Source organism: Copadichromis virginalis, linkage group LG13, assembly GCF_057382275.1.
Source record: "Copadichromis virginalis isolate Kocher_CV1m ecotype Utaka linkage group LG13, C_Virginalis_male_GT1.1, whole genome shotgun sequence".
NCBI lineage: Eukaryota > Metazoa > Chordata > Actinopteri > Cichliformes > Cichlidae > Copadichromis > Copadichromis virginalis.
In genome coordinates, this window is record NC_140630.1 from 10,642,898 (window position 1) to 10,666,310 (window position 23,413).

The 23,413-nt window shown below is 39.5% G+C and overlaps 2 protein-coding genes and 1 long non-coding RNA gene across 6 annotated transcripts; 2 read left to right on the forward strand and 1 right to left on the reverse strand.

Annotated features, from left to right (window-relative positions):
• Positions 1-52: 52 nt before the first annotated feature.
• pnpt1 (polyribonucleotide nucleotidyltransferase 1) lies at positions 53-9,440 on the forward strand. Of its 3 annotated transcripts, none has more exons than XM_085477237.1 (28): positions 53-147; positions 1,866-1,926; positions 2,399-2,473; positions 2,589-2,694; positions 2,807-2,856; positions 2,976-3,039; positions 3,140-3,187; positions 3,315-3,428; positions 3,840-4,026; positions 4,240-4,291; positions 4,388-4,445; positions 4,551-4,647; positions 4,741-4,843; positions 5,212-5,282; positions 5,781-5,817; positions 5,919-5,985; positions 6,080-6,169; positions 6,279-6,332; positions 6,530-6,639; positions 6,775-6,846; positions 7,188-7,251; positions 7,338-7,421; positions 7,521-7,604; positions 7,755-7,861; positions 8,296-8,351; positions 8,487-8,565; positions 8,655-8,702; positions 8,782-9,440. In XM_085477237.1, exons 1-28 carry the CDS (start codon positions 140-142, stop codon positions 8,935-8,937), a joined length of 2,202 nt encoding a protein of 733 aa, XP_085333363.1. In that variant the 5' UTR covers positions 53-139; the 3' UTR covers positions 8,938-9,440. The 3 variants fall into 3 exon arrangements, with proteins under 3 accessions (XP_085333363.1, XP_085333361.1, XP_085333364.1); XM_085477235.1 differs by lacking the exon at positions 53-147 and adding an exon at positions 1,532-1,758; XM_085477238.1 differs by lacking the exon at positions 53-147 and adding an exon at positions 2,071-2,254.
• On the reverse strand, positions 8,805-11,604 carry LOC146695252 (uncharacterized). Of its 2 annotated transcripts, none has more exons than XR_014923548.1 (3): positions 11,512-11,604; positions 11,200-11,335; positions 8,805-9,586 (listed from the first exon to the last, which is right to left on the reverse strand). It is a non-coding gene; the product is annotated as an uncharacterized LOC146695252 (long non-coding RNA). The 2 variants fall into 2 exon arrangements; XR_014923547.1 differs by having other exon boundaries at positions 8,805-9,589.
• ppp4r3b (protein phosphatase 4, regulatory subunit 3B) lies at positions 11,592-23,176 on the forward strand. Its single transcript, XM_085477234.1, has 16 exons — positions 11,592-12,076; positions 12,606-12,661; positions 14,695-14,793; positions 14,999-15,622; positions 16,337-16,414; positions 16,646-16,762; positions 16,880-16,996; positions 17,559-17,690; positions 18,176-18,278; positions 18,360-18,401; positions 18,793-18,951; positions 19,128-19,297; positions 19,378-19,517; positions 19,805-19,950; positions 20,031-20,170; positions 20,482-23,176. Exons 1-16 carry the CDS (start codon positions 11,935-11,937, stop codon positions 20,584-20,586), a joined length of 2,370 nt encoding a protein of 789 aa, XP_085333360.1. The 5' UTR covers positions 11,592-11,934; the 3' UTR covers positions 20,587-23,176.
• Positions 23,177-23,413: the final 237 nt, after the last annotated feature.

Sequence of the window (23,413 nt, forward strand, 5' to 3'; positions counted from 1 at the left end):
GTGTATGCGTGAAAGTAATGCCTGGAGATGCTGTTAACACTTCATCTGTTGCCATAACAACTGCACCAGGCTCAGTGTTAGTGAGCTGGCTCACTGACTGACTGGAAGGCTGTAAACGAACTTCAGGACTGATCGTCTCATGTGGAGGCAAGTTCACTGATTGACTGCCAGATGTACTGACTGATAACTGGACAGGGTCCATGCAATGTTTAATACTAGGTTTCAAGATAAATCATAACAGTTGATACAAAAACGTTACTCTTCCTGAACAAAGGCAACTTTCTGAATATGGATGAGATAGCAACACAAGCATTTTTTTCCTTATATGCTGTTATATAGGGTTGAAATAATCTCACCACTTTAATGAAAGTGGCTGGAAGTCGAGCAAACGAAAATATCAGCAGAACTTTTTAAACAAACAAACAAACAAACAAACAAACAAACAAACAAACAAACAAACAAACAAACAAACAAACAAACAAACAATCTATACTTCAACAGTGACGTCCATGGAGAAAAAGGAGAGTGTCTGACCGTTGTGGTAGAACTATATGCCTTATATGAGCTTTTTAATCCTGACACCTAGTGGTGAGAATTTAAAATTGCATTTTAGTGACGCAGCAAAAACATAAATATCGCCTTGAAAAATTGTAAATAATAATAATACTAATACTACTACTACTACTAATAAGAATAAGAATAAGAATAAGAATAAGAATAAGAATAATAATAATAAGAAGAAGAAGAATGAAAAGATATAAATAAAAATAGAAAACTGAGGGTAGTCTTTCATAAGATGAGAACTGGCTGATCTATGCAAATTCCCACAGAAATGCACAAATTGTCATTTACAGCATGATAATTTCCACGGGCATCTTAGACATCACGATTATTTGTTTGCTTAAGACATTTTGCATATAGCAAATGTTAGGTGCAATCTAGATTTTAAGAAATCAGTCACTGACATATATTCTGGGAATGTGAAGAAAGAGGTTTTTTTTTTAAAGCAAACTTAATACTGTTTTCCCCTTAAACTTTTTACTCGGTCTTAAGAAAATGTGTTTTTTTTAATTTGTGGAATAAGTGGGTCAAATATATCAAACCATTACAATCAGATTTCATGGAGGTCTTAAGTGAATGATCGTGTCATCATTTGTATTTCCTCTTTCCTCTAGCAAGTTTTACTCCTCTTTTTTTCTTATATTGCTTTCTAAACTCACTGATATTTTTTAAGTAACTAGACATCAAGGAGATTATAGGAAAATAAATACAAAAATATATTACATACGTCAAACAATCGAAAAATATGCCATACTTTTGAGCTTTTTTAAGATTATAGAGAATCAAGTAAAATATGTAAAATGAAAACCTTATTGATTACTAAAAGCCAATTTGAATACACCTGTTTGTTTATTTATTTAAATAGATAAATGTAAAGTAGATCAAGCGGAACTGTTGTTTACTGGATGGCAGGAAACTCCGTGGATGTGACACACTCTCCTCGCTCTGTCCAATCAGAAGAGACAGCTTCTCTACGTAATTCCGCACATGTGACGAACTGTCATGGTAGCCTCCTCGCTCACATCCCAACTGTAAAGACAAACTGAGCGCGGATATTTTTGTTGTTTACTGGTTAAATATGAAGTATTTGCTCCGGCTGGGGCGCTCGTTCGCCCGCCTTCATGTCCGGTTATGTCACCAGAGTGTTTACAGCCGCCATACTAACGCATGTAGAGTGGGAGTGGACCTCGGAGAGAAGTGAGTGGTCTTTCCCAGTTTCCATTCTCTTCCATGAACTGTGAAATAAAGCGAGCGGTGCAGGGTCACTGGCAGTTTCACGTGTTGTGTTCTTGCTGTTTTTGTAGGAAACTTGAAATCTCTTCAGGGAGGTTTGCCAGATTTGCTGATGGAGCTGCTGTAGTACAGGTACAAAAAAGTCTTCTTTGATTCGTCTTCGCCCTTTCTTTTTGCTTCTTTGTGTATTGTTTCTATTTCTGATTCTGTTTACTACTAATCCTCCATCTGTTGTGGTAATTCATTAAACACCAGGCATAACTTTGTTGGCAAAAGATCTTTATTACAGAATAGTAAACCATGGGCCATCAGCATGCAGAGAATCGTCACTTATGCACAGGAATCCCACCAAGAAAAAAATCCTTTCAACTGGTAGCAGCCGGTCTATTAGTTTGGCTTTATGTCCCATGTCCGTTTTACCCAGGACGTGTCAGCACAGCACAGCAGAACCTATACTGAGGCTTGTATTGTTCGTGTTCATATGTTCAACTTGTAATTCACCTCTGTGGCTGCTTATTAAAACAGAGCAAAGATGACCTGTGATTTTTTTAAAAAATGTTGTTCTTCAGGTTTAAATGGTGACCACTTTTTCCTTTTCCCATAGCTCGGAGACACCTCTGTGATGGTGACCGCTGTGAGCAAAACCAAACCTTCTCCGTCTCAGTTCATGCCGCTTGTGGTACGACTCCATGTTTGTTACAGCCGTGTTCTAAGTGGATTTGACTTTATGAATCCCCGATGTAAGGAAACATCTGGTGGGGTTCTTTTGATTTAATATCCTTTTCAACTGACAGGTGGACTACAGACAGAAAGCTGCAGCTGCTGGTCGGATTCCCACGAACTACCTGCGGCGAGAGCTGGGCACCACCGACAATGAGATCCTCACCAGCAGACTTATTGGTGAGTTAATAAGATAAGCGCTGTCCTTACTGAGTGTATAACATTGTCGTGGAGGTTTGGTTTCCTGTTTAATTGGAGTGACCTGACTAACTTTCCCGTTCGTTTTGCTCAGATCGGTCGATTAGACCTCTTTTCCCTCCTGGTTATTTCTATGACACTCAGGTAAGTTAAATTTTAAAGAATTTTCACTGTCATGTGGTGATTATGTTGCCACATTTTTGTTTTCTTGCACAAAGGTGATAATCCTCCCATTCTGTTTTAATGTATGTTCACTCCTAAAGATCCTTTGTAACCTGCTAGCAGTCGATGGCGCCAATGATCCAGATGTGCTGGCTATTAATGCAGGTGAGGTAAATCTCAGCTACAGAGATTTCTTCACAAATCAGATTTTTTTTGTTTGTTTGTTTTATATCCTCGAGTAAAACATTATATTCTTCCATTAAAGCTTCTGCTGCCCTGGCCCTGTCTGACATCCCCTGGCATGGACCAGTGGGTGAGAAATATGCATATTGTTTTATTGATCTGAAATGGTGGTTTTCACTTCACTTTCAGTTCCTGGGACATTATTGTTATTATTGTTTATCTCCACCTTGGAGCTACTTATGTTATTGTGTGTGCAGGTGCTGTGCGTGTGGGTATGGTAAATGGAGAGTTGCTGGTCAACCCCACGAGGGCAGAGATGGCTTCTAGCAGTCTTAACCTGATAGTGGCTGGAGCTCCCAGCAGTCAAGTGGGTAAGTTAATAATTGGTATGTGATAAGCAGCAGAATATCTAGTGTTTATAGCGGCATGTAGTTAAGCTGCTAAGTTTAGAATTCAAACACTTGATCAAGTGTTTGGAATCACTTTGCTGAGGAGATAGTGCCTGCAGAAGTATTGACTTCCTGTATTTATAGACTTACCTTTATGTAAATTGTCTTTTATTGCTTCTCCTTTATGGGGATTTATTCATAATAGCATTTTGTGTTTTAAATTTGACAATTTCTGCTAAAGGTTACCTTGGACTTTTTTTAAATCTTTTTGTGGCCTGGATGTGTGGCTTTCTGTAATAATTCAGTTTCTGAGAATCCTACATTTTCCTGACTCCTGCTTCTTGTGCCTGTCTTAGACAGCATCACATACTCATGTTTCTCTGTGTCTGCCAGTGATGATTGAGGCATCAGCTGAAAACGTGCTGCAGCAGGACTTCTGCCATGCTGTGAAGGTGGGAGTGAAACACACCCAGCAAATCATACATGCCATCCAGCAGCTGGCACGAGAGCAGAAGGTGACTAAGCGCACCCCGGTCAAGATGTTTTCACCCCCGGCTGACATGGTGGAACATGTTCGGAGGTAAGAACACAGCCTGAGACTGAGGAAGATGAAGGCAAAGGATGCTGGGAATTAAGCAGTGTATTTTGAAATGTTTTGATAAACGAGAAAACAAAATAATCTTGAGGCAAGGGTAATGATTTCATTTAATGGTTTGGCCAAAAATAGGACAAAAATAGGATTTATATTGTTCTAGCTCTCAGAAATGACTTGCTTTTCCTTTTCCTGTTGCAGATTAGCTTCTGAGAGGATCTACGCTGTTTTTACCGATTATACTCATGACAAGGTAAAATCTATCATCTTTATTCAGCTTTCTGCTTCAGTTTATGTATTAGGGAAGTTTACCTAAATAACTGTAATAATCTCATCATAATCTTTTTAGATTTCGAGAGATGAAGCAATCAACAAAGTTCGGCTGGAAACTGAAGAGGAACTTAAAGGTAGGCCTTCAAAGTTATGGTGCATGGAAAGAATTTACAGTTGAGTTTCCAGTGTTGCTGTATTTCCATCTTTAACCCCTGTCAATTGATGTCGTCGATTCATAGAAAAATTCCCTCAGGCCGAGCCTTTTGAAGTCATTGAATCCTTTAACACTTTGAGCAAGGAAATCTTCCGTAATCTAGTGCTCAATGAGTACAGGAGGTAAGCACTCTGTGTTGTGGGTGGATATTATAATGTCACATCATCTGGGTGTGGAAAAATGGAAACATTGTGTTTCCCATTTTGTGTTTTTAGGTGTGATGGAAGAGAGCTGACTGGTTTAAGAAACATTTCATGTGATGTAGATCTATTTAAACCGCTGCATGGCTCGGCTCTGTTTCAAAGAGGACAAACACAGGTATGCTAAAGCACAAAGAGCCAACAACAGTCATAGTTCATTTGGTAAATAAGTTGGGGTTTTTTTTGAAGGGATTGAAGATGTTTGTGGCTGTTTCTTCAGTTTTGAAAGCAAAAGTATGACAGGTTTGAATACAACAGCAGGAACGCTGAAACTGTAGTCGAGATATGTCGCTTTAATGACTGTTACACAGGATTTTTTCCTGGCTCAGAGTAGGCCTGTTTGGTACACACTTAAGCATGATCAGTTTAAATAAAGTATCGTCTATGAGTCTGTGTTACCAGTGTACCATTCTGTGTTTAAAAAATCCTCTAAACTGGAAAAACTTGGATGTTACCTGTAACAAAGTCCTCCTCTGCTCCCTGTAGGTGCTGTGCAGTGTCACATTTGATTCCCTGGAGTCCAGCATCAAAACAGATATTATCACTACAGCTTTAAGGTAAAACAACCCGAACACATATCCCAAAAAGTTGATTCTGTTCATCTGGAAGTAGCGTTTTCAGCGGGAGAGAAAATTTCGTTACTCATCCAAGTGACTTCTTCAGTCACTTGCAGACCCCTGCAGGTTTCCCCTTAGATCCTGAGACTGAAGAAGTCACTTTGATGAGTGACTAAACATTTGTCCCGCTGAAAACGCTACATCCAGATAAACAGAATCAACTTTTTGGAATTTCCTTACATGGATGCTCAGACGGGAGCATGGCCATAACTGGATATTTGTTGCTCATGCTGATACTGTTTATCATGGATTAAAAAAACGGTATCACCTCATATACTTTATATATACAGATATGCAGTATGTTAATGTAGTATTGAAAAGGATCATTGTTCAGGAAGTTTCAAGGAATGTATTTCAAAAGCTAGTTATTAATTGTGGAGATACTGCCAGCGTCTACCAACATCTGCACTCCTGTGATGCATGCATTTCTTTTTGCAGTGGCATCAAAGACAAAAACTTTATGCTTCATTATGAAGTAAGTAAAATCATTTTTTAAGTCACATAGTTTATCAGATATTAAATATAATTGTTTTAGTTTTCAAATAGAGCTGTAAAGTCAACTTTCCTTTCTTTTAGTTCCCCCCATATGCAACCAATGAGACTGGAAAGATGGGAGGCCTCAACAGGCGAGAGCTTGGACATGGTTTGTTTGACTTTTTTCATCCTCTGTTTGTATTCAGTCTAATAATCCCTCATTTCCATCAAGAATCTTTTGTGCATTGTTCGTGTTTTTGCAGGAGCTCTGGCCGAGAAGGCTCTGAGACCAGTCATTCCTAAAGACTTCCCTTTCACCATCAGGGTCACTGCTGAGGTGTTAGAGTCAAATGGTGAGTGCGGGGAAGCAATTTTATAAGTCGTAATATAAAAAGTCACAAATACGAATGTGTCCATTGCTCTTATTTTTCAACATATTTCCATCTCTGCATGTCCTCTCAGGATCCTCCTCTATGGCTTCAGCGTGTGGGGGCAGCCTCGCTCTTATGGATGCAGGTACTGTTCTGACTTTTTAGTTAATCCAGGAAAAATCCAGTTGTAAATTGCTCTCTGGACCTTAGACGTGCAGACAGCAAACATCAGCTTTTTTTTTTCAAAGTGACCTGAATTTTGCATGTGTCTGGATACGATGCTAGTCAGATAATATGTCATATAATAATGATTAACTAATATATCTAAATCTGTGTTGCCAGGTGTGCCCATCTCTTCTGCTGTGGCAGGTGTAGCCATTGGTCTCATCTCCAAGGCTAACCCAGAAAAACCTGCTGAGATAGAAAACTACAGACTATTAACAGACATTCTGGTAAGTCCAGTTTGTGATCAGTTATTATCACTAACAAGTGGAAGAAAGATTATAGTTGAATGCTCAAAATGTTATTGTAGTTGTTCCTGGGTATGACAGGTGTTGAGTATGAGCTCTTAACTGTTTCGTAAACAGGGAATAGAGGATTACCTGGGAGATATGGACTTCAAACTGGCAGGAACAAACAAGGGTATCACTGCTTTACAGGTACTGCATTGAGTAACTTGTAATAAGTGTCTAAGAAAGATGTTTTAGAAGTAAAATTTAATAAAGCTAGCTGAAGGGACATCACTTTTTCATAGAAATGTTTTAATATAAACTGTACTCAATGTGTAAAATATTAAAGAAGAGACCAGTATAGTGTTAGAGCTTTATTTTATTCTCTTTTTATTATAAGACAACACTAACTTGTCTCTGTAATGGCAAGTTAAGCAGGATTCTTCTTAGTGAAAGTGTTGTTCTGCTTAAACGACTGCGTGGTGAAACATAAATGGCCTTTCTGATACAGATGAAATGTATTAACTAAATTTTCTTTATTTTACCTCCAGGCTGATGTGAAGATTCCTGGGTTGCCACTGAAGGTGGTCATGGAGGCAATCCAACAGGCCACAGGTAGCCCCAAAACTGAGAAATATACTCTTTATTAAAATTTTATTTGCATGGCTGTTTTTCAGCATTTGCCTGTTGTTGTGTTTCAGTGGCAAAGAGGGAGATCTTGGGCATTATGAACAAATGCATAGCAAAACCCAGAGAGAGCAGGAAAGAGAATGGACCTGTTGTAGGTAGGTTATGTCTGAATATTATATATATAGAAAGATGCAATATTTAATAGACAGTTTTTACTGTCATCTGTTCCAATATGTGATGTTTTCTGTCTTCAGAAAATGTCCGGGTACCTGTCTCAAGGCGAGCTCGCTTTGTTGGCCCTGGAGGCTACAACCTCCGCAGGCTTCAAGCTCAAACAGGTAATGTATAAGTAATAAAGTCTGAAAAAGGCAACTTGGAATGTGATGGTGACGTGATGCTAATCCAGCAGCACACAGATTTGTTTTTTCATAATAGAAACTGTTGTGCAGAATATAAAAACGTCACCACGTTTTCTTCTTTGCCTTTAGGTGTGACGATAAGTCAGGTAGACGAAGAGACTTTTTCCGTGTTCGCTCCAACACCAGGAGCCATGAACGAAGCCCAACACTTCATCAGCGAGATCTGCAAAGATGATGTGAGTCTCCCCCACTTGTAATTACCTTTATAATAGCAGTCTGTCTTTATTCAGAGCCTTTCAAAATTTGTGTTAAAATTTGCTCTACAGAGAACCCGAAACAGATTAAAAAAAGAGGAATATAGTATAAAGCTTAAGCTAGATGGCATTTAAACAAAGAAATAAGAGAAATAATCCTGATCAGTACACTTAAAAAAACAGGAAAGCTCTCAGCATGCTCTAATAAAACATAAAATATATATATCTATATTTATATATTCTAATAGTTTCTTTGCACCCTTTTATGCACATATATAAACTCAATTGCTGTTTTATATCACAATGCAAACATGACCTGCATAAACAAATCAAAACATTAAGAACAACTGCTTACACATATTACACATATTCATAATGTATGTAGGTGAAAATGGGTCTATTTCTTTGTTTTGCAGCAAGAACAGCAGCTGGAGTTTGGTGCTATCTACACTGCCACCATCACAGAAATAAGGTAAACTAAAACAATGCGTTATTTACCAACAGTGTTTGTTTACAGTTATTTCTCCACACTTGGAAACTGATTTATGTATAAATAAAGTATTGCAGCCTTCATACATTCATCTGTTCTTCTGCTCCTCTGCTTTAGGGACATTGGCGTGATGGTGAAACTTTATCCCAACATGACTCCTGTCCTGCTGCACAACTCCCAGCTGGACCACAAACGGGTTTGTGAATTTGTCTGCGTAAAATGGTTTTCCTTTTGAGTCTGATGGTAAGATTTCTACTTAAGTCACTTCCTTTATTTTCCTTTTAGATCAAACATCCGAGTGCTTTGGGCTTAGAGGTGGGACAGGAGATACAGGTGCGTCTCGGTTACTGCAGACAAGGCATTGCGTATTTCAGTCTGGGATGCTTGTATCTAAACTGTGTTCTGCTAACAGGTCAAGTATTTTGGACGGGACCCAACAGATGGCAGAATGAGGCTTTCGCGGAAGGTGCTCCAGTCTACCGCTGCAAGCGTCGTAAAGAGACTGAATGACAAACAGAGCATCTCCATGGGTTCAAGCGACATGCAGACGACCAGTACAGATTCGTGACACTCCCCCATGACTGCCTAACTTCTGGCTTTTCTGTCAGAGTAGACTTGGACTGAGTCAACTTTCCCTTTTCAAACAACAGATCTTGTTACGAACTATACATAAAGAAGGTTACTCCGCTGCTGAGAGCATGGATGTGGCTAAAATGCTGCTGACATCATGACTCTGAGAATTTGCACAAACAAACGGATAAGACGAGGAGGCAAACATTTTCAAAAATACAAGTGTCTACCCATTTTCATGCTCTGTTGTTTGACTGTATCAAAGTCATAAGATTTTTCTTTCATTACACAACAACAGTGCTTCTGTCATTCACATGTGTGATAATGTTGCCTCTTGAGGCATATTTGGTATCTGTTGTAGCAGCGTGTCCACTAAAGAAAAGAAAGGCAAGTGGGTGATGTGTTAGAGAGAGGCGTTTTCTTAATCTTTATATGGTGTTGCATTTATATTATATGTGAGTAATAAAATGTAAATAAAAAATCAGCCACAGGTGGGCCACATGCCAGTGTACTCCTAGTGCTGTTACCAACCATGGATAAGTAGGTCAGGAAGGGGATCCGATGTAAAATCTTCAAATCAAATATGTGGATCATCAAGAATGAACGACTACCAATGGTGCTGTTGACCAGCAGGGTGCTGGTGGAAACTGCTGTGCAAAGACAAAGAAAGAGGAAAGCAGGAGAGAAGGAAAGGTTTGTAAATGAGAGTTTACAAACCCAACTAAAAGGAGTAGCAGTATGTAGACGTAATATGTAAATAAAGTCATTAATGATTTCTTTATTCATGTCTTTAAGTCAACAAAACACCTTCCAACCGTGCCAGAATGTACTGAGTGCATGCATGTAAAATTTTCTTCATAAAAAGCTGATTTAATTGCATGTTTCAGTGGCCACATGCAGGCACACAAGTACTGCTTCAGCGTGTTTTAAAAAAGACAGTTGCTTCACAAGCAACTGCTTCACAAGGGCAGCACGGTGGCACGGTGGTTAGCACTGTTGCCGCACAGCAACCTGAGTTCAATTCCAACATCAGGCCGGGGTCTTTCTGTGTGGAGTTTGCATGTTCTCCCCGTGTTTGCGTGGGTTCTCTCCGGGTACTCCGGCTTCCTCCCACCGTCCAAAGACATGCAGCTTGTGGGGATAGGTTAATTGATTAATCCAAATTGTCACTAGGTGTGAATGTGAGTGTGAATGGTTGTCTGTCCCTATGTGTTAGCCCTGCGACAGACTGGCGACCTGTCCAGGGTGTACCCCGCCTTTCGCCCTATGACAGCTGGGATAGGCGCCAGCGCCCCCCGCGACCCTGAAAAGGATAAGCGGAAGCGAATGGATGGATGGATGGACAGTTGCTTCACAATAGAAAAGGTTCATCCAGTGGGTCCTTAAAAGAAACTGAGTGGTGGAGATGATAACAGGAGAGCTGTAAAATTTCAACATTTATTTAAAACAATTTATTGCATAATATTGGACAGGGAAAGATCTAATAACTCTTTGGAGTCTTACAGAAGAATTAAGTGTTTCTCTGTTCAGCCTTAATCTAAGAGTGTTAGTAGTAATGTGTAGGGTTGCATCAGGAAGGGCCTACAGATCTGGAGGGAGGAGGAATGAAAATCAGTAGAAGCAAGGCAGAATACATGTGTATGACTTAAATACCTCTGGGCTACAATCCAAAACAACAGACAGTGCACAAGACAGTATAGGCAGGGTGGAGTGGCTGTCGAGGTAATTTGTGGATATATTGGACAAAGGATGTTGAAGACGAAGCTTGCCAGACAGGAGGACAAGAGGATAACCTCCGAGAAGATTGATGGATGCAGAGGAAGGTTGATGTGACAGAGGAGGATGGACTGAGATGGAGGCAGATGATCCTCTGTGGCTCACCTTTCTCTGCAGAATAGTTTGAATTCAGTCATGTTGGGAGGTTCGTGAACATGAACGGCCTGTTTAAGGTCATGCGTCTAATTTAGGTCCCAACTTTGAATAGACCAATCCCAAACCTTTGTTTTATTTTTGTTTTTTTGTTTTTTTTGAGGCATTCAGTGAAGTTTTGGTGTTTTGGATCATTGTCTTGCCGCATAACCCAAGTCTGCTAAAATTTCAGATGGCTGGACATTCTCATTCATGATTTTCTGGTAGAGGACAGACTTCACGGTTCCATCAGCTGCATAAAGCAGCAAACCAGCCCCAGACCATCACACTACCGTCACCATGTTTGACTGTTGCTTTGATATTCTTTTAATTAAATGTTAGTTTTACTTACCAAAAAGTTAATCTTTTGTCTGAGGAATATTTTCCAAGAAGTCTAGAAACTTATGCCAAAAAAACCCATCAAGCTTTTATTCCTTTCTTTCTCTGTAGATCATGGCTTGAAGTGTTGCTTTTTCCAAGACAAATTCCTCGTTTGTGTAAAAAAAAAAAAACTTGTCAGTTATGATTGTGATTAATTAACGTGAAAAACTCTGTTAATCTTCTGCTTAAGTAAGTATCTGCTTCCTCTATGAATTAAACAAGCTGAACAAAATCACATCTGTACATTATGCCAACATCTGCAAACAGCTATGGGTGCTATTACCTTTCTCTACCGTTGGTGACGCGGTGAGCTGGAGGAGCCGCAGTTCTGCCATTGGACGATGCAGCCCGGGGGAGGAGACCCCGCGGCAGTTAGCGCTTGATTGACGTAGAAAAAGAAAAAGAACACAAGATCGGATTACAAGATGGCGGTCTGTGGACGTTAGCAAGAAGGCCGTTAGAGTTGTTGTGTTCTCTCAGAATTTTCCAGTTTAATATTAGGCCCCTTAATAAGTAGATTCACGTCGTAATATGTTTATGAAATACCTACTAATATATTTTGTTGCTATTGGGAACTAAATTTAAACATGCATGTTTTATAACATGCGGTTGGAAACAAAGTTAACAGGTCGAGGAAAACACTAGACGGGTGAGGTGATAGCTTGTTAGCAGAAAGCTAGCCTGCTAGCTCCGACTCGTTTAAACCATGTCGGACACTCGGCGGCGAGTGAAGGTATATACGCTGAATGAAGATCGGCAATGGGATGATCGGGGTACCGGGCACGTTTCGTCTACATTTGTCGAACGACTGAGGGGGATATCGTTATTAGTTCGGGCTGAATCGGACGGTAAGTTCCCTGTTAGCATAGTTGTTGCGGTGGTTAGCATGCTAACTCCTGGTTGTTCGGAGAGAGCGCTTCGATTGCCCACAGTGGGCACCAGATTACCTTATTAGACTTTTTTTCTACATGTGGGGCAGACTTCGCCGTCATAGTGCCAGAACTGTTAATATTAGGCACGTCTCTCAATAAATGGCAAATATTTATTGAATAGCTGTTGCTAGCATGCTTATTAGTTTAGTCCGACGGGATCTCTATAGCATGGTGCCCCTGAAAGTCTGAACGCATAAACTTGTTATTGCTCTTTGTGGTTCATGTATGTGACAAAGAAAGTACATAACGTTATTACAATAGAATCTAAGGTCTGCTGTAGTTATTTTACCTTTGTTTTTAAGCATTTTAGTTTAATTCGATTGTTTTTGTGTGTATTTGCATAGCCATGACTGTTTATTCCCAGGCAGAATAACAAACCTCGTCTTTAAAGAACCGGCTTTCTAACTGGTTTGAATATTTAGTCACCTATATCTCTGTGCTTTAGGATCACTGCTATTGGAATCGAAGATAAGTCCAAATACTGCATATCAAAAACAACAGGTAAGTTTTTATTATTACCTGAGTCTGGCTCAGCTACAGATAGCACACATATTTAAATAATCCCAACACTGGTTTGAGATCTGCTGCTGGATAGTTAATGTAATCTAGGCGAGACAGTAGAAATTGGCTGACTGATGCAATTGTAAACTTGGTATCGAGTAATAATCGGGTAATGCCGTGAGTAATTACCACATATGAACCACACCGGTTTGTAAATCAAGGTATCATTAGAATTATGGCATAAATATGAAGTCTTCCCACATTTATAGCTGAGTGTCTGAAAGTCAACTTCCACCTTCCTTTAACAGTGAGCTGCTGTAATTGATGAAACATTTAACTAATTCAACTTAACCTTAACCTTGTAACTCTGCAAGTTCCTAAATAAAGAAAAATATTTTCCACCTTTTTCTAAATATTTTTGCACGTCTTTAAAATTACTGCTCTTTGTTGAAGGTTGTTGAATAACTTCCTTTTTTTAGGTATTGGAGGCTGACAGCAGCTCTTGTTCTCAGACATGTTGAGGCGTGTTTTTTTTTTTTCTTTCTTTCTTTTTTTTTGTTGTTGTGTTGCATGGGTTTTTTTTTATGTATCACTGTTATTGTGATATGACACTTTTATATTACCTAAAAATTTATAGAATTATTAATGATTAGGGTCTGGCTAACTTCAGGTTTAATCCTGGATTTCCAGTGTTTTGGAGCTGGTTTACTTCTTATGGGGTACATTACTGTGGCAATTTACACTTGCCTAATCTCCTCAGGAATGGGGCATGTTTGAGACAAGAGATCAACATGTTTGAAATCGCGTCCCATGGAACAATTATTTCTATGAAATAATGCATAAAGATCAATTAGAGCTTAGTGTGCAGATATTAAGAAAATCTGAAGTTTGTCTCAGCATCGGTAAGAAATAGAGATTCTTGAGGGCAACTTTATTCCTTGCTTCTTTCCTGTTGACTGCAAACAATATTAAAGCAACTTTATTGTTGTATAGGCTGTAATACATTGAAATGATACTAAAACAGGCAATTTAAACCTTTTCGTTTCTGACGTCATGAAACATTTGCAAGTTGGCTACTTACCAGTTTGAAATCTTTTATTTTGTTAAATTTTGTCTCTACTTGCCCTTAGACTATTTCAAATTGCGGAGACTGAGTGAAAGAAGCGGCAAATCTAAACGTCATTAGCTTCTTTTTATTGTAATATAGTAATGAGGTCTTCCCAGATCTTTGACATTAAGTTTGTTGCCTTAAATTATCAAAATTTGTACACACTTTACTATTTACTTTAATCATTATTACTTTAAGACATATATAACAATACTTTAAAATTACACAGCGCTTTTCTTCTCACACAGACTGACACTGCTGTTTTGGCTACAGAAGTTGTGTTGCAGCGAGTCTGTATTATCGGTTTACCTACTTCATGTTATATAATGCTAATTTTATAGCATGATAGTATTCATAAACTATGCCCCTCAGCTGCTAATAGACCGGTTCATGTTTCTGGTTGGTCATGCTGCCATTGCTGCCTCTTTCATGTGAATGTGGTCATAGCTAGATCGAAAAACCCCTGTTTGACTTATTTGATAACCACCTTGGTGAAGCTAGGTACAAAAAAGATATTCTGCATGTGTTTAGCTTGCTTTGTCTGTTGTAGACTTTTGTTCAAATCATTTTCATACTCTGTGGATAAGTCACTGTCATGCTAGAGGAGTGCATTCCCACCAGGATAGAAAACTTTATCCTTCAGATACACTTTAAGGATTTGCACCCAAATCCTGCCAGCAATACGTACAAGAAGGCATAACGGAGCCACAAGATCCTCTGTCTGCAGGAGTTAAATGTTGACGTTTTTATTTTCCTTTGCTGCCTGTGTGTGTGTGTGCACACATTTGTAAGCATGTGTTCAGTTAACATACAATTTAATGAAGTGTATCTTGAATAAGTGTCTGTGTGTGTCTGTGAGTGCCTGCCGTGAAAGAGTTAAGCGTGTCCGTGTGTAAAGTTTAATAATCCTTTGTCTTTGTTCCAGGACACATTGATTGTCTGGTCAGAAGCAGATAACTATGACCTTGCACTCAGTTTCCAGGAAAAGGCTGGCTGTGATGAGATCTGGGAAAGAATTTGCCAGGTAAAACTCAAACCAGGAACATACAGCTGTTTCACTGATGCTAAAATTCCATTGAGCCTACCACAATGGGCAAGCTCTGTTGATCTATTTAATAGTTTGTGTACTGGACAAATTACTGAGAAACGTTAACCTGTGCAAAGAGGTGACTGTACACATGATACTATCAATTGTGTTCATTTAATAATAGCTTTTATTTGTGACTCAGGTCCAAGGTAGAGACCCTGCTCTGGACATCACCCAGGACCCCATTGATGAGTCTGAGGAAGAGCGCTTTGAGGAGATTCCAGAGACAAGCCACTTAGTTGAGCTCCCCCCTTGTGAGCAAGGCAGACTGGAGGAAATTGCCGACTTGGTTACCTCTGTCCTTTCTTCACCCATCCGGAGGGAAAAGCTTGCCCTGGCCCTGATGACTGAGGGCTACATCAAGAAACTCCTGGGTCTCTTTAGAGTATGTGAGGAAGTGGACAACAGGGAAGGCCTCCATCACCTCTATGAGATTGTCCGAGGCGTCTTATTTCTCAATAAAGCAGCCCTCTTTGAGGTGATGTTCTCTGACGACTGTATCATGGATGTGGTGGGCTGCCTGGAGTACGACCCAGCATTGGTTCAACCTAAACGCCACCGGGAATTCTTGACCAAGACGGCGAAATTTAAGGAGGTGATCCCTATCACAGACTCTGAACTGCGGCAGAAGATCCACCAGACATACAGAGTTCAGTACATCCAGGACATAATCCTGCCCACACCATCTGTCTTTGAGGAGAACTTCCTATCCACACTCACCTCCTTCATCTTCTTCAACAAGGTGGAAATTGTCAGTATGTTGCAGGTAAGGATTCAAACCAAGCTATTTATAAAACAACATTATGAGTTAATTATTTAATCCACTGTGTAGTTTAGCCAGTACATATACAGTATTGCTGTACATGTTGTGACTAATTAAAATTTGTTTGACAAATGACCCTGCTTGTAGATTAGTCCACCAAGATGACTCATGCTTAAAACCAAATTAAAAATTTTTCTTTAAATGTATTTAATTCTCATGTGAAATGTTAAATCAAGTGGGAAAGCTCAAATAATAAGTGTGAACAGATGGAAATGTATAAGCCTGTAATGACTGTACAAATAATGTATGCGTAAGATGTGTGTGTCAAGTTTTGTATTGTGATGATGACCAATTAAAACTATACATTAAAACATTTTCAAAATCTTTGAGTGAATAGGTTTAGGCCCATTGTAACACTTGTATGTGTATTGTAATATGGTGCAAATGTGAGGCATATGTTCTGAACAATAAGTTTTATACCACACAATTATTTTCATGGTGTAAACAAACAGGACCTTAGAATTCTTTCATTTCACAGTCAGGTGACTGATTTTAATTTTCTGTACGGTTCTAGGACTCATGGGTTTATTGCTGGAATAATTTGTCTTTCATTCTTGTTGTGCTGAAATTGCAAGTCAGGATTAGATTTTCTGTTTATTTTTAAGACATGTTTCTTTATTGTTCTGATGTTTTAACCCGGCTTTAAATGTGCCGCAGGAGGATGAGAAGTTCCTAACGGAGGTCTTTGCACAGCTCACAGATGATGCGACTGAGGACAGTAAAAGGAGAGAATTGGCAAGTTTTAAGAAGTTTTTTTTGTTCTTGTTGTTTTTTTTTTTGTTTTTTTTTTGGACATATGTTGAAACCTCAAAGTAGTTGCCTTTCATAACCATGTTTGAGAAATGAGCCCAGAAATGGCGGTAGGCACAGTGATTTTTATTTGGGACCGGTTTAATTATTTTGATCTTTGCATTTCTCATTTATATTGTCATTTATCTATCTCCTTTTTTTTCCTCCTCTCCTTAGGTGAACTTCGTCAAAGAATTCTGTGCGTTTTCACAAACGTTGCAGCCTCAAAACAGGGATGCGTTCTTCAAAACTCTGGCAAATCTAGGCATTTTACCTGCTCTTGAAATAGTAATGGTATGTTATAGTTCTGGCATGAATGTGTATCTGAGGTAGTCTTAATAAAAGTCTTTTTTGATTGGTCAATGCTCAGTTGAATTAACTTCTTTTTTTTTTTTCTTTTTTTTTGTTCAGGGAATGGATGACTTGCAGGTGAGGGCAGCAGCTACTGATATTTTCTCTTACCTGGTGGAATTCAGCCCCTCCATGGTTAGGGAATTTGTCATGCAGGAACCTCAGCAGACAGATGATGTAAGCATCTAATCATTATTTTTTTTAAAAAAAAGAACTTTCTCTTTAATGAAAGCAGTGTTTTGGCAGCCCAGGCTCTCTCAGTTTCAAATAGTTCATTACCACATCAGGCATGTAGAACAGTCCATAACTGAGGTGAAATCTAAATAAGGAAAACTGTTTGCTTTATGAACAATGAGGGAAACGAGGTGTTTTGTATTGTGACAACAGCCTGTCACTGTTGGGGCTCACGTGATGTGCTCGATTTTTACTACAGAGCCATAACATTTGAAGGCATTTTATAGCTGATACACAATTTACATGTTTGATAAAGTAGTATAAAAACACAGAACTGTTATAGAGAATTACTGAGACAAAGTTTGATTAACTTTCTTTAGTGTCCTCTGTTGATCTTCTGTTCTGTGTACAAGAAGGCTTTTTTTTGTTTGTTTTAATACTGTGTGTTTGCCCTGTTTTTTTGAGAGAGACAGTTTTATTTTCATGCCATACAAAATTTATTTTTAATCTGAGCGCGCTACTGTGTTAACTTCTCCTTTGTTTGCTTTGTGTATTTGTGTTTCAGGATGTTCTCCTGATAAATGTTGTGATTAAGCAGATGATTTGTGACTCTGACCCAGAGCTGGGGGGAGCTGTCCAGCTGATGGGTCTGCTCAGGACACTCATCGACCCTGAGAATATGTTGGCTTCCACCAACGTAAGCAAAATCAACCAGATTTTTGTTGATTTCTTCCCCTTTCCTTTTTCTCCAGCCATTGCTCAATGTTGATCACTCTGCTTTTTCATTTAAATCAGTTGTTCTCAGACTTTTATTTGGTGTGACTCATTTCCCCACACTTTTTAGTCATTAACAATGAAGAAAGGATCCAATTTAGTCAAATTAGGGTCAGTGGAGTCTTCTGTATTTAAAAAAACAAAGTCTACAAAGTCAAGTTTATTCAACTTAGTTTCACGCATTATTTTTACCCACCTGCAGTGGCTCTGCCAGTGAGTCCTGCCTCACAGTTGAAGAAACACTGATGTAAAGCAGCACATTTATGGTGCCTACCTCATTGTTATCTGACAAAATCCCCCATCTGTGTCTCCACATGTCCGTTACCACCGCTAGATTAAGTATATGTGTCCCCTGAGTGAAACCTTAAACACTTATTAAAGTTTTTTTGTGTTTGTTTTTTCTGCTAGAAAACTGAGAAGACAGAGTTTCTGAGTTTCTTCTACAAATACTGCATGCACGTGTTGACTGCTCCTCTGCTGGCCAACACTGCACTTGACAAAAATTCAAAAGGTGAGCTGGGAAGTTAAACTAGGGTACAACAGACTGGAAGAAAGGAAATTTCACTGTTTAATCTATGTAATCACATTTCAGATCTGCAGGAGGGATCAACAAAGGTCAACCCAGTGTGCCCAGGTGGGTGTTATTTAAACTGTCAACCATGAACTACTCAACAGTTAGAAATTTGTGCATTTGAAGTGGCTTGAAAGTACTGCTCTTGTAGTAGACAACATCATTATATTATTTGTTTTTACCTGAACCCTTCCAAAATAAATGACCAGCAGCTCTTACTAAGGGTGTGGTTCTTTTTCTTTTAGAGGACGTGAATAAGAAATAAAATGTTAAGCTAGTCACCAGACTATGGGAACAGCTTCAAATTATTAAGGAAGATGCTGAGGATCACAAAATCTGGAATGACTCTTAAAACCATATATTAAAGGATTGTACACTTGCTGTCTGGCTTGTATTTGGAAATGTACCTGGACAGTGCTGCATGTCCTAACACGATTTGTCTTTATTTGTGTAGACAACTTCCAGACAGCTCAGTTGCTGGCACTGATCCTGGAGCTTCTGACCTTTTGTGTGGAACACCACACCTATCACATCAAGACCTACATCATGAACAAAGACCTGCTTAGAAGAGTGCTGGTGCTGATGAACTCAAAGCACACGTTCCTTGCTCTTTGTAAGTTCCCTGTGTTCTGATAGCGACTACATTGTGGTTGAACCTCATATACAGATATAACCATACCAGAGCTGTGTAACTGCTGTTTGTATCCAAGCTCACAGAAATAATACAGATAAGACTTTGAATCATATCGTGCCTCGTTTTTTTACAAAGTGGCTCTGTTTTTGTCCAAGGTGCTCTGCGTTTCATGCGCAGAATCATTGGTCTAAAAGACGAATACTACAACCGCTACATCATCAAAGGGAACCTGTTTGAGCCTGTCATTAATGCCTTGCTGGACAATGGGACCCGATACAACCTCCTCAACTCTGCCATCATAGAGCTCTTTGAGTTTATTAAAGTGGTATGTAAAAGCACAAAGGCTACTTTAACAAGCCTTTGTTTTTGCATTAAATATATAATGATCCACCTTTTGCTTTCCAGGAGGACATCAAATCACTCATAGCTCACATCGTGGATAACTTCTACAAAGCACTTGAATCCATTGAGTATGTCCAGACATTCAAGGGCTTGAAAGGACGATATGAACAGGAAAAAGACCGGCAGAGCCAGAGACTCAACAGGTCAGAAGCAAGGGTCATTCCCTTACTGTGATCTTTATCACTCATGCACTCCACCACATAAATTTACATGTATATATGCCGACTTTACATAGTTTTCTATTCCCATTTTGTGCACACCCCTACCGAATTTCTGCATGTTTTAGTCAACCTCTGTTAACCCTAGTGCTTGTCATCATTGTTCAGCTTCATAACCTTCATTTATATTTAATCAGAGACTTATTACCACAAGGTAGTACTTCCCCTTGTGTAGACACCTGTACCTCATGAAGCAGTTTTCTCAACTGTAGATATCGAAGAGATGCGCGGTCTTTGGATGAGGATGAAGAGTTGTGGTTCAATGACGATGATGACGATGACGATGGAGAGGCAGTGGAGAAGAGAATGGGGGATGACTTCTCTGATAGCTACGGCAAGTACATGGAAGCCAAAAAAGGTAAGCTATATTCTCTTACTGTATGAATGTTGCTGGATAGTTTTTCCCAGATTGTTGCATGATCCTAGTTTGTGTTGTAGGAGCTGCCAACGGAGCCAATGGTGCCAATAACAATGGGAAAGCTGCTGCCCTCCCACCTGCCTCACCAGCCGTCACTCCAAACAACAGTTCAGCTTCTTCTGTCAAAACTGTTCCTCTTCCTGCCACACCAGTAGTCAAGGTAATATTTCATGTTGCATTCTGAGAAAGACTTGAATTCCTATCCTGTCCTATCCTAATCCTTTGTCCAATTTTGGGACAGTATAACACAGGACAGTCTTTAATTTTCTGTGTTGCACAATATGTTTCGAGTGGTATCACAACATGAATGCAGATAAAAGTTACACAAGTTACTTGTTGTTTGACTTCACTGGTCAGAATAAGTAAAATGTGAGTGAAATTTAGAACACTATGTTTCAGCACTAATAGCTGTCCTGCGCTCCTGCAAAAGTACATGTTGAAATGAAACAGTCACTCTTGTTGTTGTCTTAGACTGCTCTGGTTGGTTTGGTGGACTACCCTGACGATGAAGATGAAGAGGAAGATGATGAGGAAGAAGACCAGTCTCCAAGGAAGCGGCCTCGTTTGAGCTCCTAAGGCGAATTGTCCTCTTTGGTCATGGTGGACGGACATTGAGTCCCTTTGAAATCCCCTCCTCTGGTTGTCTCATTGGCTGCCTGCCTGTGCCACCTGTCTCACTGAAGAAATGGACAAAGATGAGCTCCCACCTCTCTCAGTCCCTTCTGATTGCTGCTCCAGCTTCTCCCTCGGCAAAAGGAGATGAAGAGTTGCTTTTGTTTTGTTTTGTTTTTGTTTTTTTAAAGAAAGAAGGATCAATCTGTGTCTCAGCCTGTTTACCTCTTCCTTTTCAACAACCTCTTCAGGGAGATTCCCAAATCTCTTTTCTTCCACCTGAGAACCTCATTGACCCTTTGAGAATTCATCTCTCCCCTCTTTCACTCCTTCCTGCTCTCCTTTCCTGCTCTCACTTATTCCTCCTCACCCACAACCCTAAACACCAACAAGACATTGAAGTTTGAATTGGTGGCACAGCAGTTCCCAGCTCTACAGGGCTAAGGAAGCTGCAGTCCAACAAGAGCCCCACTGCGCCTGTCACCTCTTATTTAAAAAAAATAAATAAAAATAAAAAGCCCTTCCATACTTCTCAAATCCAAATCGATGAGCTCCAGAGAGAGAGGAAGTCAGATCACAACCAGCCAGTGTATGAACTTGACAGCAGGTCAGTCAGGCTAGCAGGACTAGCCGTCATAGTAATAGAAAGCTTGACTGGCTGAAGCTGTGTGTGCCGCCCTCCCAGAGAACTACTTACTTTAGTCATGGATAGAGGGACATCATAGAAAAATCCCCAAATTCTTAAGACAAGGGAGCTGACCAGTGAGACTGGGATGAAGACTAAGAGCGAGAGGAGCAGGACTCAAACCTTCAAAAGCCATGTTGTCAGTTTGGTCGAGGCACACACACAAACACACACACACACGATGATACACGCACATACAAGACTGTGTTAGCCAGGAAGTCCTGTATTTCATGACTTTGTTAAAAAGTACTGTACAGATCTTTTTGTTCCTCTTTTTAATCTTTTGCCCCTGACGTGATTTTTGAAAGGGGAGCAAGACCCCTACCTGCCTGTGTTCTTTTTGTTGTCGCACAAAAAGGTGGGGTCACTGTTCACCCTTTAGTACAGTTCATTTGATTCAGTGTACAAATACAGAGAAGTCCTAAATGCTGGTTTAAAAATAACAAAAAAACTTGCAGTAAAGTTTCTTTTTTTCAGTCAACATTTCGAGGATGTCTGGAATTTTGTACTTAAGTCAAACTTGGCGTCCTCGTTACAGTGTGCACATCATCAGCCCAGTTTGTGTTTTAAAAGGGTGGCAAACCTGAGTCGTTCATCCTTCTCCCAGACAGATCTCAGGTTCAGAGTTTAACTTGCATCAGAAACAAAAAGCTGCCCACCTTGTTGTGGCACAGCTGGTATAAAAGATGGATGTAGCCAGTGGCGTCACCCACTGGTTTGTGAAGTCCTGTTATGAAGCCTTGAGCTTAGCCTCTTGTAGTTTTAAAACCAGATGTGAGAAGGGGGGAGATGATCTTGCTGTGAACAAGGATATCACACACTGGATCCTACCCTGACTAATCCTCTTTTCGGATTCTAATAATGACTGCAATTTACAAAAGTGAGCTTCATGTTTTATTCAGTATTACCTGAAACTAGTGATTGAAACCATGAAGCCATAAACAAAGTGTACTGAGGTCATAGGGCAAGCAAGTTGAGGGCCGGTTTCCCATAAACTTCAATTTTTTTTTGCAACCAGAGTTGGCCCCATCCACACTGGTTTCACTTTTCAGTCCTGGAAGCTGTGTCCATCTTTTATACTATGTTCTGGCCAGAGTAACACTACTAGATGGTGAATAATCAGATATTACATATACTGTGGAGACTTCTTCTAATGAGATTGAGGTGCTAAAGGGGGCTTTTGTTTTCATTTTGAGGGTTCAAAATGTCGTTCTGCTCTGGTTGAGATCTTACTCCCAAAATTTAAAGCCTATTTCAAGTTTTTTTGTTTTGTTTTTTTCATTTTCTGTTTAAAAAAAAAAACACAAAAAAGAAGAAAAATAAACCCTACAGATCAAAAGTTAGTTTAAGTCCTTTTTTAAAAAAAAGTTTTCATTGACTGAATGGATGATCTGTTTTTATTAGGTATGATAAATATGATTTACCCCGCAGTCAATGCAGTGAAGTTTTTGAATCAAACAGTGGTTCTTGTGCGTATTATTTCTGACAACACACCGGTGTGATGAAGCGGGATAATTCTGTCGGGTTGGAACATTTCTTTCATTGCTTCTTCTCTCATGGTCCCAACACAAGCACATAGGAAGATGAAGGGAATCTAAACTGGGTAAAAAAAATTGCTAGATCAGTTGTTCATGTACAACAACAAAAGCAGGAGGTAGGAAATGAGAGAATTATTGCCAATGTGCTTTTCAGGAGCAGCACCTGCAGTGAATTGTCTTTCCTCCTCTATGTTGGTTCCATCCAACAATGACTGTTTCTGCTCTCCCTTGATGAATTTGTACCAAGTGCATTTACTACCACCATCCATTCTTAACATTTGTATGAATTTATTTGATAAGTTTTGAAATTAAATGTGACCCTGACATTGAACTTGTGAATCTAGCTTTGTTTACCAACTTTGTACCAATTGGCAATTGGAGCTGCAAGTGTCCTAGATTTTATGTTAGGCATTTTGATTGCTTAATAAGAGGCCAGAAAATATTAAGAAAATGGGGTTTAACATCTGAAAAGTTATATGTGCTTTCTTTTACTATGCACTGTATATCAGTTGGCTGAATTGCATGGAAAGTTACAGAGATAAGAGCAGGAGAACAAAAAGCCTGCGCT

Excerpts from the sequence above, each read along its gene's own strand:
- pnpt1 (XM_085477235.1), top strand. The coding sequence starts at position 1,640 with ATGAAGTATTTGCTCCGGCTGGGGCGCTCGTTCGCCCGCCTTCATGTC. Across the intron at positions 5,818-5,918 it reads ACTTTATGCTTCATTATGAA|TTCCCCCCATATGCAACCAA; the intron begins GTAAGTAAAATC and ends CCTTTCTTTTAG. Across the intron at positions 7,422-7,520 it reads AGAGAATGGACCTGTTGTAG|AAAATGTCCGGGTACCTGTC; the intron begins GTAGGTTATGTC and ends TTCTGTCTTCAG.
- ppp4r3b (XM_085477234.1), top strand. The coding sequence starts at position 11,935 with ATGTCGGACACTCGGCGGCGAGTGAAGGTATATACGCTGAATGAAGAT. Across the intron at positions 16,415-16,645 it reads ACAGTAAAAGGAGAGAATTG|GTGAACTTCGTCAAAGAATT; the intron begins GCAAGTTTTAAG and ends TCCTCTCCTTAG. Across the intron at positions 18,279-18,359 it reads ACTTGACAAAAATTCAAAAG|ATCTGCAGGAGGGATCAACA; the intron begins GTGAGCTGGGAA and ends ATCACATTTCAG.